This window comes from Petromyzon marinus, chromosome 26 (assembly GCF_048934315.1).
Source record: "Petromyzon marinus isolate PM22_M1 ecotype Great Lakes invasive population chromosome 26, UKy_Petmar_22M1.pri1.0, whole genome shotgun sequence".
NCBI classification, from domain to species: Eukaryota; Metazoa; Chordata; class Hyperoartia; order Petromyzontiformes; family Petromyzontidae; genus Petromyzon; species Petromyzon marinus.
In genome coordinates, this window is record NC_133692.1 from 5,491,854 (window position 1) to 5,506,348 (window position 14,495).

The 14,495-nt window shown below is 51.7% G+C and overlaps 1 protein-coding gene across 1 annotated transcript in view; it reads right to left on the minus strand.

The window, feature by feature from the left end:
• LOC116946075 (protein sidekick-2-like) overlaps positions 1-14,495 on the minus strand; it is a 494,081-nt gene that overhangs the window by 97,767 nt on the left and 381,819 nt on the right. The window contains 4 exon segments of the mRNA XM_076069895.1: positions 425-575; positions 2,983-3,098; positions 6,177-6,298; positions 7,766-7,957. Coding sequence (XP_075926010.1) covers positions 425-575; positions 2,983-3,098; positions 6,177-6,298; positions 7,766-7,957 — 581 coding nt within the window.

Here is a 14,495-nt window from a genome sequence, read left to right on the forward strand (position 1 = left end):
TTTGTAGTGAGGGTTGTAAGTTGACGCTGAGGAGGGGGGAGGAGGCGCCTCGGTCCCCCATGTGGAGTGACGTCAGCTGCTAATTATTATGAATGGGGAGGGGGGTGTCCATTTGGAGGACGTCACCTTCTTATGATTATTAATGAGGGGGGGCTGTTCGATGTGGAGGGACGTCACGAGCGTTCAGGACAGTCATTCCTGGGTGATTGAAGTCGGTATACTTCCGAACGAACAACACCAACAACATCATCGCCAGCAACACAGACGTCAACAAACAGCACGAACAATAACAAGCGACGCCTGCATCAAAAACAGCACCACAACCACCGCGACCAACAACGCAAAGCACACCAACACCACTCCCATCAACACGACCACGAACCACTACCACCATCACCACCATTACCCCCCCCCCCCCACTTACTGCCCAGCGGACCCAGAGGCTGCTCTCGCTGGCCGTGCGGACCGTCAGGTTGCGGGGGGCCTCGTCTGGGGGGGCCGGCAGAGTCTGTATGGTGCGGGTCGCGGCACTGGGGGGGCTCGTCCCCACCACGTTGTTCTGGCGCATGCGGAACCTACGCGGCGTGGGGGGGGGGGGGGGCGGGTCAAACAATCACAACGAAGGCGGCGATGGCATCGGCGGTGATCTCGGGCGGCCGGGGGGCGGGGGGGGGGGGGGCTGGGGGGCGCTTTCAAAATGTAAACGGTGCGCCTGCCCGCCGGTGGGCATTGTTGACAAAGTGAGAGCTGTCAAGACCGCTTGCCAGCGCCCTGTATGGTGCGGGGGAGGGAGGGGGGGGGGAAGGGGCTGGCGGTCGGCGGGGGCGGACGGTGTGGGGGGCATCTGAGAGACGACAGCCAGAACCACATTTGGCGAAAACACTCGCGCAGCCAAAGATGCAACCCCCCGGGGCTCGACCTCCTTAATCCCGCCCGTGCGCACGCGTGTGTGTGCGAGCGTGTGCACGTGTGTGTGTGTGTGCGCACGTGTGTGTGTGTAGGGAGCAGTGGTGCAATGGCTATAAGCGCGCTGCGCTACGAACCCGGGGAGACCAGCGTTCGATTTCCTGTTCGATTCCCGTACACGGCCAACATCAGTCGAGAATATCTGAACCGGTCCTGGGCCTCCCCTAGGTCGACTCAGCCTCAAATTAGTACCTGGTGCGGTGTGTAAACATCGCCACTGGGGAGACAAAGGCGGTCGGGCGTGGTGCTGGCCACCCACCCCCTCGTGTACCGTTCTGAACTTCAATAGGTGCTCGCTAACAGCACTTGCCCCTACAGTCTGTTAAGGCTTTACAGGGGATCTTTGTATTTTGTACGTGCACACAGGTGCGTGGACATGCGTGAGTGTGCGTGCTTGCGGCTGGCATGGCGGGCAGAGTGCGGGCACGGGCGCAACCGGCGGCACGTGCAGCGAGGACACAGGAAGGCGCGCGTGCATGGCGGGTTCTCGCGTGCGCATACGGATAACGATGACGGATGATGATGGCGAGAGGATCGGGTTTATCGTACGCAAAGGCGCAAGCTGGGGTAGGCGGAGACGTTCCCATACGCAGATTGCGCCGGGCCGCCTGATATGTGTGCGTGCGTGTGCGTGCATTATCTTGCATCTGCTCCTCCCGGCTCTGGGTGAGCAGCCAACTCGAATGACTTCTCAGCCCGTGTAAGAGAGCGCTCGCGAACCTCCGATGGCAAAGTTAGCGTTCATCCTTCGCGTGCCCGTTTCATCCATCCGTTAATTAGCTCTCCGATATGGTTCTCAGGCTGTGCCGCCGTTGTGCCGCTCGGCACCGACGTCCAACGTCTCGCTCCGCGTGCTGGGAGCTTCTTCAGTTCAAATTTAGGTCACGAGGAAGCTCCCGGCACGTGGAGCGAAACGTCGGACGCATTGCCGAGGAGCGCGCCGCGCAACCCGAGGGCCTGCACCGCACAACCGCGGAAACCTGCGCAAAATTCCGATTCATTAATTAGTTTATCTGTACGCTTCAACCGTGGTGTGTGTGCGTGCGAGTCTTTTTTAACTTGTCGTTTTGCGGAACGCCCCGCCTCTCACTCTCTCGCCTGTGAGCTCCTGCAGAGTTCACTTGGTGCGTTTAAATTTTTCTCCACTCAGGGGCGAATTAAGAAAGTAAGTGCAGCGTGTGCTTAGGTCACACTTTCGCGCAAATCACTTATGAGACATTCACTATTATAACCGTAGGGGCTGCAACGATGGGAATGAATGGGGGCCTCTGTAGCCTTGGCCGAAGAAAAAAAAGGTGTAAGGATTGCGTGGCCTCGGTAACACATGAGCCTCCGGGGTTGGCTTCAACCATTTTTGACAAGGATTCTTAGACCTGCCTCTCGACGTCTCATAGCAAGTTTTCCCTTCAAATCTGTTGAGATATACAAAAGTTACGGCTGAATGGGCAGCGAAAGAATCGGGTTTTTTTTGCTTACACACACAACACACACACACCGAGAAAAGCCTCCATCAGTATCAGGGCTCATTCTTTCAGGGGGGTGCTGGGTTGGGATACCGTATTCTCTGGATTATAAGATGCTCCGAAATTTAAGACGCACCCCCAAATTTACGTCGGGAGTAAGGTTCTGCAGAACCGCTTCTCACAAAAACACACACACAGTTACCGGATGCTTTAAAATACAGGGGGGGTGGGGGGGGTGAAAAAAAGTGAGTCTCAATCTGGAGAATACGGTAATTGGCCAGTTCATGTTGGAAATGTCTGTAGTGCAAGTGGGATAAGCAGGAATGCCTGGAAAACACCCATGCGTACAAGGGGGACACATACAGAGAGGTCAGCTTTTGCAGCAGACCTGAGAGAGCATTGTTCTGAAGAGCCTACCGCGTGTGATCAGCACGCATTCGTGATGACCTGGACTTGCAAGAGTGCGCGACAACATGTTCAGACTTATTAGCTCACTAGACCACGAGATATTTGTGGGAGGGAGGTGGTGGTGGTGGTGGGGGATATCGCGTACCGGTATTGTGTGTAGGGCCGCAGAAGCGGCACCTCCAGGGAGCGAGCAGCCGGCAGATTGTCCAACTCGTGCACCATGATCCACTCCGCCTCCTCCCCGTCCGCTCCCGCAATCTGCTGAGGTCACACGGGGAGCGATGGTGACCTGGTGAGACTGGCACGGAGTGTAATATTCACGTCGGGTTTGTCCGGGGTTCAGCGACCCGACAAATATTTCCGCGCGCCCGGCACACCACACCGAGTATACGTCTCACTGTCGCTGCGGCTGCTCGTCACCTGCCACCTGCTCCGGCCTACCAGAAACGTGCCTCATTGTTTCAAATGCCGCGCATGGAGAACCGGCCTTACCATCGCACCAGGGACAGCATGCCCCATCTGTGCTACCTCATCCTCACATAAATGTTCGCAAAATCAGAGGACTTGCGGCTTAAACTGACAGTGCAGTTTAATTAGCGGCAGGGCTGTCCCACGGCTGAGATGACTTTCGAAGGCACACGCTTCTGCTTTGATGGCTTAGGGCTTTCAACTCCCATCTCAGCCACTGTTGCACTTTCGAGGGCAAGTCCTTTCTGCCAGTTTACGGATGGGCGAATGCAAAATTGACGCAAACAAAATATAACAGTGGCCAAATCGCCCACCAATTTACCAAGCTCATTCCGCTCAACGTCCGCTCTGAGAAAGCTTCCCGAATCAGTCAATCACTGTGAAGCACGCGAGCACGGCAGAGTGTGAAGCCAATTAAAATGTACTTCGCAAGGGTGTGATGATGAAATGACCAATGGATGCATTCGTATCGATTTTTAAGGTTCATGATACAGGCATCAACCTGCTTGCCTAACCATTTACGTCTTTCGATTAATCATACAAACGATGTGTGTGGGCACGCTGTCACCGCGGCGCTAACGGTCAGCGCCCTTGGCTTGCGATGCAGAGGTCGCCGGTTCGATACTATCTCTCGGCGCAGCAGTTGGACAAAAAACAAATGAACGGATCAAGTTTCGTAAATCCCATCCGCCGCTTCTGTCCACCCAGCAATGTTAATTGGCACGTCACAGGAATTTGATCGGCAGGCCGGCGTCTGGTTCGGTAAAGTGTGTGTGCCAGCAGTATCGCACCGCCAAGTCCAAGTCATCTGGCTAGGATTGCAAAATAGGCCAAATACTCTCCAATGGTGCTGTCTAGAGCTCCCTCTAATTGAGGCCCCTTCTGCCAGTAGTGGCGTGAGCAGGAAATTGCAGGGCTCCACCTTTACCTTCATGATTAAGGGTGCGGAACATAAACAAAAAAAATTACAAAAGAGATGGTAAAATCGAGGCAACCAAAGAATACATCTGTAAATCGAATCGTGGCCATGGAATGTGAACTCTTACATGGCCCAAATAGCCTGCGACAGACTGTTGAGCAAGTGCTGATAGTGAGCAGAACTATGAAGGCTGGCACGGCACACGAGGGGGTAGCACCATGACCTAGGAGAGGCCTAGGACCGGTTCAGATAATAACAATAATAATTCCATGTATATAGCGACGGCTTTTACAGGACACAGCAGCAGCAGCAGACACTCACCGGTGTTGGCCGTGAGCGGGAATCGAACTCGGGTCGTTGAGCTCATAGCGCAGTGCGCTAACCACGGGGCTGACTACTCCCCCATTAAATAACACGCAAACACACGCGTCTATAATATACAAAACAAAGACAAAGATCTCCCGTTTATACACCACACCAGGTACTCATTTGAGGCTGAGTCGACTAGGGGAAGCCCATGACTGGTTCAGATAATCACCACTGGTGTTGGCCGTGAGCGGGAATCAAACTCGGGTCGCCGGGTACGTAGCGCAGTGAGTTAACCGCTACGCAACACACAAAAACGTTCAAAATAAACCCTGTGACAAGCACAAGGAGCTGCAGGCAGCGGGGCTTGACAGATTCAGTCACATTGGCTCATTTCACAGAAGGACTCACGAAGCCCTCCCCCCCGCCGTCGGCGTGCCAAACTCGCCACCGCACGTGCAACGAAGCCCGGAAGGGAGCGAAGTGCAAGTCGCGCGAACACGCATCGTTTCACGATAACGTTCTTTAAAAAAAAAAAAACGCAAAAATAAACACACACTAACGCGCGCGCGCGCACACGCGCGCGAAAGAAAGATATCTATTTTTTGTTGTTGCTTCCGCTTGCAGGAACTCAACGTGTCTCGACGCGGAGCGGTTATTAGGTGTCGCGGTTGTTTAGCGCTCGCGTACGGCGGCACGATTAATCACGCCCGGTGAGGTCGCGAAGCCGCCGGCGCGGCGCGGGGGCCAGGTCCGAGCGCCGCTCTGGAATCGCGCCTGGGCTTTGACCAGGGCCCCCCCCCCCCAATTCGGGGTTCGTCGGTGAAGATCCTCAAAGCCGGACCCTGACCTGAAGACTCCCTGGGGATCGTCGGCGCTGCCCTGGCTGGGGAGCGGAAGGTGTCGCGGTTAGCGCCACGCTGCGCAACGAACGCGCCGACCCGAGTTCGATTCTCGCTCACGGTCAACACCAGTGACGATTTATCTGAATCGGTCGTGGGCCTCCTCTAGGTCAACTCAGCCTTAAATGAGTACCTGGTGCAGTGTGTAAACATCGCCACGGGGGAGACAAAGGTGGGCTCGTGTGCCACGCCAGTCTTCTTAGGTGCTCGCTAACAGCACTTGCTACCAACAGTCTGTTCAGGCTATATGGGGGATCTTTGTCTTTGACCCCTGGACCTCGATGAGACAATTGTTGTTTCTGTTTGTGCTGAATCCCGTTTGCTTCTTCCTGGGCTGTGCGGCAGCATCTTTATCCTCTCATCTCGTGTTTCCAATCCCTGAGCGACCCACATTTCCACAACCTCATTCCTACCCGTAATGCCGTTTATTTTACAATTCTGAGCCATCTTGAGATGTGTTTGATGGTGGTGGAGATGATGACGGAAGCTTACATGGTGCTGGTGGTGGAAATTGCCGTGGTGGAGATGCTGTTGGTGGAGACGGTGATGGTAGCAAAGAATGCGGTTCTGGTGGAGATGGTGGTGGTTTGGGTGTAGATGTACGTATAATTGCATGTTGAACTTCTTTCACACCGTACGTACCCAACCGTGCTCATTAAAGGTGTGGGTGGTGGTGGTGGCATTGGAGATTGTGGTGGTGATTGTGGAGATGGTGGCATGGGTGAGGAGGCGATGTCCACCGACCTGGGCCTCCACCACCCACTTCAGGATGGACGTCTTCCCATCAAAGCCGGCGCGGAACTGCAGGGCCACGGAGCGAGGGCCGATGTTGGATACGGCCACGTTGGAGGGGGCTCCGGGCAGCTCTGGGGGGTGGGAGGAATGGAGGAAAATAGGGCGAGTGAATGGTGAGAGGAGACCTCGATGTCCGTGGAGAATGTAATTGTCGTGTCGATGGTTTTTTGTTCATTCGTCACCTTCATCATCATCATCCCATTAATCATCACAATCGTCTCATTTAATCATCACAATCGTCTCATTCAATCATCAGCGCCATCATTTTATCATTTGAGGCTACAAGTTATGCGCTCTGTTTTCATCATCATTGCTGCAAGCGTCAATATTACATTGTTTTCATCACCATCACCACTGCCATCATCACCAACATCGTTATCATCATTTCATTATCATCTCAATCACCACAGCCATTATTTTATCAGCTCCACTATTTCATTATTGTCGTTTATTCTCCATCATTATCTTTCTCATCACATTGGCATCGCTTTCGCCACCGCTTCCATAATTTAAATTGCAGTAAAACGATCATTAGCAATCCACTCCGATTAAGCCTCAAGCTAAAAAAGGTTAGTTAATACATTTGCGCAAAAAATAATTCGGTTGCCCTATACGTTCGACAGAAGCCTCTTTGATGACAGTGAGTGAGCAGAGTCAAGAGAAACTTCGGTTAGGATGGCGTTGTTGGCAGGGTATGGTCGTATATACAGTCATACAATTCTAATAATACATTCAACTAGTGAATAGGATTTGGCGGTCTGGCTTGTGCAGCCCTCCGATGTGATCTCGGGTTGAACATCTCGCTGGAGTGAGTTCCCACTGGGCACATGGAGCGAAACGTCGGACAATGCGCGGTACAACGGGAACACATGTTGGAGAGCTGCCCAGTCAAACTCTCGATCATCTGGGGCAATGTGGCCATAAGCAGTCGCGCAAATAAAATAAAAACATGGATAATTCAAAGCAAAATGGCAATTTGGCTCATGGCAAACTTTAAACAAATGTGAAACTCTACGCAAATGAGTACCGATACACCCTCAGCATTGTCCATCGTGCCTGCTGCTCTCGCTACCAGCCCCTGTGGATATGACGCAAAGCTGCGATGTCAAATGCTGGATTGCCACGGTTGTTAAATATTGTACCAACTGTTTTTGACCTGGCGATGAGCACCCTCGATGGAGAAAGTGAATGACAGGCAAGCGTGGTGAGATTTGACAGCCGAGGCATCATTGATGCCCCCAATAGCATCCAGTCGGGGTAACAAGAATGATGACCATGACGATGATGGGAGTATTGAAAGTAGAGCGCAACCATCAGCAGTGGAGTGGGGGGGCTCAAGGTTCCCACCAGCCTCCTTGTATGTTTGTATGTTGAACTGCTTTTGTATGTTGAACCATACGTAGCCAACCGTGCTAATCGGAGGTGTGGAGGAAGGACATCCTTGATGCTACGGCGGCAGGGATAAGAGGGGGAATCCAACTGCTATGGTGGGCCGAGGGGTGGGGCGAGGAGACGGGCCGGGGGGGGGAAGTAGGCACCTGGCGGAATTCCGGAGGAGATGGTGGAGGCCGAGGTGGGTCCGGAGCCTCGGCTGGTGCGCGCCGACACCTCGATCACGTAGGTGGTGAGCGCGGCCAGGCCCGTGACACGGTACTCGCGCGTGCTGTTGGGCAGGTAGTGCGTGACGCGCGAGTGCGTCTTGTTCAGCTCCTCCCACGACACCTTGTACCCTGGGAGGGCGATGCAGGGAAGCAGCGATTCATTCATTTCAGCTTGGTCTGTCTGGGTACGGTGACCCAGCAATATTTCACGGCGCACCACATCAGGGATACCTCTCGTCGCGACTGTGGCTGGTTGTCATGCGCCACATACTCCAGTCTACCCAGTGACCCGCAAATACTCACCTCCTCCCCCGCCTCCGATGCCATGTGGCTGACCGTGGGTGGATTACGGCCGTCTTAACATCATGAGCAGTGAAGGTGCCACCCGTCAGCACAGTGAAAAAGAACCTTCTCATTGTGTATGGCTCAGTGAATAGCAACTTATAGATCTATGTCCAAGATTGAAAGGCGCGCGATGGCTTCAGGTGAGGCGGAGTGAATTGCTGCTGCAGCTACTGCTGCCGCAGCCACTGTTGAAGCTGCGAAGTTGGCAGAGGTCCACCAATGTGCCCCTCCGGTTCGGTCAATGTCTCCGCAGGCACATTCCGGGCTACCGTCGATTCGCCACGTGTGAAGGTGGCGACCGGAATTGGCACGGGCCCAGGTGGGAAGGGGGGGGAGGGGGGGTACCCCCTTTAATTCCCTGCAACCGGGGACCGTGCCAACTGTGCGACGTCACGAGAAACAGGCGACCATCGGCCGCGGTCACCGCGCTCACAGCCGCCGTCGCCGCTGTGTGAAAGTCAATTTGAGCGGGGCATGCGCTGTTGGCAGGCTTACGCTGTAAATAAAGCGTTAACCCTTTAACCTCAGACGCTCGTCACATTGCGAGCCACTGCACGCAGTCGGCCCTCGGCTAATTGGAGCCAGCGAATGAGGACACGCGTCTGATGGACAGCGGATGTTTTACGCTCGCAAGAAGCAGCATTGCCGTTTTTTTTTTTAAATATCACCACCGCCGATGTATAATGTTTTTTCGACGGTTCAGGACGTCGGTTCTGCGGAAATAATCACCGCCGTTCTACGTGTCCCGGCCGTTTAATTTCCGGGCAGTCGTATCAGAAATTGTTAAAAACCCACCCACGTCTTTTCAGCCTCCGCATCCGAGTTAAACCATAAAATCGCTCGCAGGTCGGGGTTATACAGTGCCTGTGGGATGCTTCCGATGGTTTTTTCCCCCTCCTTCCTCTCTAGGCTTCCTGGCAGTATTAATCAGGAGCTTTCCTTATGCGGCCGTATTTTACTGCCCACCCTAAAACACTCTTTCATTAAACGCGATGGATTTTTTGGCTTCTGAGTGGGGGACCAAGCCTGCAATTTATAGATGGACTCTCACGCACTCCCACCTTTCCCTCCTCTCTCTCCTCCCTCTCCATTCTTCTTTATTTCCCAGACTTTCAGCCACCTTTTACCTTTTGCTCTGATTTTCGAGCTCCCTCTCTCCCTCCCTTCCACCGCCCAACCCCTTCCAACTTCTGCATTTGTCTCTATTTTTGTCAGGCTTGCGCAGCGTGGAGTAGACGCATGCTCGCAATGACACAGAGAGACAGGCAGAAGAGCACGTGAATCAGGGGACCAATGCAAGTCAGGAGCATCGTATTTATCTTCATCCAGCAGTGGAGAGCTCAAATATGATGATAAAAACGTAGAAAGATGCATGCTTTGAATTACACCGAGATATGGGAAGAGGAAAGCATCGATCTTGAAACAAAGAAAATTGGTGACAACGCATGAATTGTTCAGGAAGCGCCGTGGGCTTGGGCAGAGGGGATGATCACGGCCAATGGTCGAGACCTGCACCAGAATGGGAGCCAAAGGAGAGAATGCCCTCCTTAGAAAACAGCCATCTCAGAGATGGAGTGATGAGATCAGTTCACGTGCAGGAGTGAGTTGGATTGTGCCATCGTATAACCACAAATTATGGCGACGGCGTGGGGAGGCAATCATCTAGCGGTGTGTAGACCATGGCTCATGATGACGTTTATTAAGACATGCCACCTGCCTCTTGCTCCGTCTACCTATCCAGAAATATCTCATCCTCCTCATTCCCCAAATCGTAAGTGCGATTGCGACGAACGAGGCAAGAAAAAAATCCAACCAGAGAATGTGTATATATATTTAAAAAAAACACACAAGAAAATCAAAAATATATCCAACATATTGCTTCTGACAGCCCCTGCCATCGGCTTTTCAAATCCTGTGTAATTTAATTCTTTAAACCCATCATTACAGAAATAATTATCTGCTATTTTTACAGACTTGCAAGGAACACAAGGGGGTTTGAAGATTGCGAGGATTCTCATTGTCGCACAGCCGCAGTCATCTTATGCACTGACCTGACTGTCTGGGCCAAATTTAGTGGAGCGGGTGGGGGGTTGGAGGGGTAGTGGAGGATGGGGCGGCGGGGGGGGGGGAGACATTTGTCCACAGCATAAAATTTGGGCCAGATGGCTCGGCGGTTCAGTGAGCGGCGTGCAATGGGAAGGCTGCCAGTTCGAATCCTGGTTTACGGATAAACTCCTCAGCCCATCATCCCTCCAGGGTTGATAAAATAGGGGTACCACTTTGTGGGCAAGTCAACAGCGGTTGTCCCATGGTTGTGGAATATCTAGCGTTTGAGCAGGAAACCACGTTGGCTCTGTTAAAAACTGTTCACAAGGCACCCCATTACATTTTTTGTTACATGTTTCTTTGACGGTAAATGTGACTTCTTTATTTTTGTTTTATGAATGGTCGTTTTAATTTCATTCTCTCGTTCTCTCCGCGTAACGTAACAACGGACGAACGGCTTTTTGCACGGAGCAATACGCCCTGCGACTGCTTGCGTATCGGTTTATTACTGCAGGCGTATGCTCGTTGCGAAAGTAAAAATTGCTATAGTTTCATTATTTATAAATGTACGATTTATGTGTTTAAGCGCAATAGGCGTCTGCTGCATTATTTGGTCTTGTGCGTCTAGCCGGTGCTCGTAGTGTAATTTTGATTGCACAATATGAAGTTTGTTGTTTGCATTGGACTACTTCCCAGCAGTGAGGGGTTGGGGATTTTTGTTTGTGTGTGTGCGTGTGTGTGTGTGTCCATAGGTGTATTTGTGTATCAGTATGCAGCAGGTGCTTACGAAGAGGAATTGCCCCAACAGTCTGTAAAGCTATGCAAGGGGATGTTTGCCTTTGTGTGAGCATATGTGTATGTGTGTGCATATATATATGTGTATACGTGTGTATGTCAGTTTGTGTGTGTGTGGGGAGCAGTAGTGTAGCGGTTAGCACGCAACCTGGCGACACAAGTTCGATTCCCGCTCACGGCCAACACCAGTGACGATTATATGCACCGGTTATGGGTCTTCCCTAGGTCGACTCAGCCTCAAATGAGTACCTGGTGCGGTGTCTAAACTTTGCCACTCGGGAGACAAAGGCGGCCGGGTGTGGTGTTAGCCACCCACAACATTGTGTACCATACTGGCCTTCATGGCTGTGTGCAGTGTTGAGTGAACTTCGCTATGTACCCGGCGACCCGAGTTCGATTCCCGCTCACAGCCAACATCTGCATCGGCCCTGGGCCTCCCATAGGTCAACTCAGCCTTAAATGAGTACCAGTATTGGTGTGTAAACACCAGCTTTTGCGAAGATAAAGGCGACCAGCTGCGATACTGGCCACCAATCCCCCTCGTGTGCCATGACGACCTTAATAGGTGCTCGCTAACAGCATTTGCTCCAACAGTCTGTTATAGGGGATGTGGTGGTCAATTGTCTTTGTCTGCATGTGCTGGGGCGTGTTGGGGTGGGGGAGGTGGGTTCCGTCCCCCCTTGTCTCCCTGTTGGACTGTCTACCTGTCAGCCCACCTGGACTTCTACAAACCAACTGGCCTATCTATTACACAGCCTCTTTGCTTTTCTAAGCTCCTGCCTATTCCCCTGTCCATGTATCGGCCCCTCTGTGTATTCTTACTTACGACCCTTCAATTGTGTACACAGCATCGTGGACACACACACTACAATATAATTAACAATGCCCGGTAATGCATTTGGTGAATGTCTACTCGATCCTTAAGGCATGGATGGGCTATTGTCTAAACCTTGACATTGTTCGTAATTATTTTTGCACAGGACTGCAATTCTGCAAGTGTCACAAGAACAAATATGTCCACAATGCAATGTGCCAGCAACACTTTCCAATTTTAGCTTTTCATGTAAATTAGTTCATTTAGTCATAATTTTTTTGTTTGTTGTTGAAGGATGTGCTGTTATTTAATAGCTACAATTAGGCAACTATTGATAGCCTGCTAAAAAAACTGGTAATCAGAGAACATTTTAACAGTCATTCTCATCAGGACCCAAAGTGTAAAGTAACTCTTATTATACACTCTATCTCTCTTGGCTCTTTATTTATGTTATATGAAGAAGGGGCATTTCCTGAGACGTTCTCCATTGTATATATATTTTTCATTTAACGGCAGGAATACTATTGACCAATGTGTTGAGTTTGTTCTTGGTAATTCGTGCCCGAGCAGCAACGCAGTATCACCCAACAATGTTCCGTTATCTTGCAGTCGTTTTGCAGCCAGTGTTGACGCATTGACTTGATTACTGTACATACTGCAGCATTTTTAACTGTGATTTACAACGCCTTTGTCAGTCCACTGCTGGATGAAGGTCTCCCTACACACCGCCTCAGGTGTAACCACACCTCACCACGCGCTGCTCCGTGTGGCTTGGTGAAGGACACATGCCCAGGATCTATTCGGGTATCTCTCCGCGCTGATGTTAGCCGTGGTAGTAAACTGAACTCAGAGCGCCTAGTTCAGAGCGCGGTGCGCCACCGCTAGGGTTGCCACCTCTGAGGTACAAATAAAACGGAGCACGTCACAGATAAAATGAAGAACGTCTCACGATAATAGCAGCGGGGAGACCTTACATGCGCATACATTGCTGCGATTCGTGTATGATTATTATAATTACGACTACTACGCAAGTGACATGAAGCAGGTGTTTTAATGTAGATTTCCAAGGACAGCAGCAGTTACCTCAACAAAATGACGATCCGGGGGAAAACCAGGACAGGAGGCAACCCCAGTTACTGACCACTGCCCCCCCCCATCCCCTAAATACTGTACAGACACGATACTGTACGTAACAATAATAGCAGCAGCAATGATAAGTATCGTTTCACCCAGACCCAGTGAGAAACCCATTGCGACTGCAATTCACTTTTACGGACGGGGGGGGGGGGGGGTTTGACCTGGGTAGATCACAGAGGTGAAGCGGTTCTCATCTCGAGAGTGACCGAAGAGTTAAGGGAACCGGGGCGGGGGGGGGCTTAGGGGGAGGGGGGTGACACAGAGAGCCCCAAACGGGGATTCAGCGCCCATCCAATAGATGGCGGCTGCACCGCGTTTATTTATCTGTTCGCTCGCGAGGGCACCGACGGCCCGAAATGATTTTCCATAACGGGCCGGCGCTTTTAAGTGCGCCTCGTCAAATGGAGCCGGCAATGAAAAATGCCCGAGTCAATGTTTTTTGTCGGCCGCCGGGCCTTGATCAGTCTCTTGTTGCGTTTGCGTTCCGCGATAACTCCGAATTTCTCCTCTCGATCCGACGTGAGAGGCGATTGATGAGGAGGCGAGGGGGGCCGACAGCGCAGTGCGCCGATGTGGAGCTTTCGATGGCGCGCCCTGCACAAACATGTCCAGTGCCGCCCCAACCGCCGTCACCACCACCACCGCCGCTGCCGCTGCCGCCACCACACCAATAAAAGCGAAACCCACTACACTTGTCATAGTTCAGCCGGCCAGTGGACTCAGAGGTCAGAGTACTGAGCTGGAACTTGCTGAGAGACTGGGTTTCAATCCAGATTTCAGCCACCTGCAATTAAGCCAGGGTTGCAAGTGCACCGAATTGATGGTCTTAGCAGGGTTATCAATGACTGCACCCGCCCCCCCCAAAAAAAAATCATTAAATTAAATTTAATGACGCAGTTAATTTGGTTACCTTCCAGGTCTGAGAATGATAAACGTCGCGCAATGAACATTACTCTCCGTGACAGTGTGGGTGTGGAAAGTGCTGCCCCCTAACTGCGTGGTCCAGAGTTCAAGTGAACGGATCTCAGGAGTAGCTTTGTCATCTCTGCTCCCCGTGGTCTCTTCTCCAACGCCAATGGTTGCACTTCCCTGCGAGGGATCCGAATTGGTTCGTCATCTGATGACGCAATGCTGATGGGCAACAATTGGGATAAAAAAAAAATTGGTGGACAATAACAAAACATGAGCACAGCTGGCCGGCCTCCTTTCAGTTCCCGAGTGCTCTGTTCAAGTGATCTGCGCAGTGCTTTCCTGCATCGGAAATGACCTCCAATGCCACCCGTTGATTGTTTTTGTGGTTGTACTGGAGTGATTTTAACCCTATTTCCCACAACGAGATTTGTGTTCATAATAATCGCAGTTATTATTACAAACATGAGCGGTAAATGGCGCTACGTAATAGTTGTGTGTGTTTTTGTTTTTCCCGACGGGCTGTTTCAAGAAAACGAACAGCCTTGTTTCGTAAATCTATTGGACTTTTTTTATTGCATCGCTCGTGTTTTGTTTTCTATGGTCCAATGTCTCCGTTCA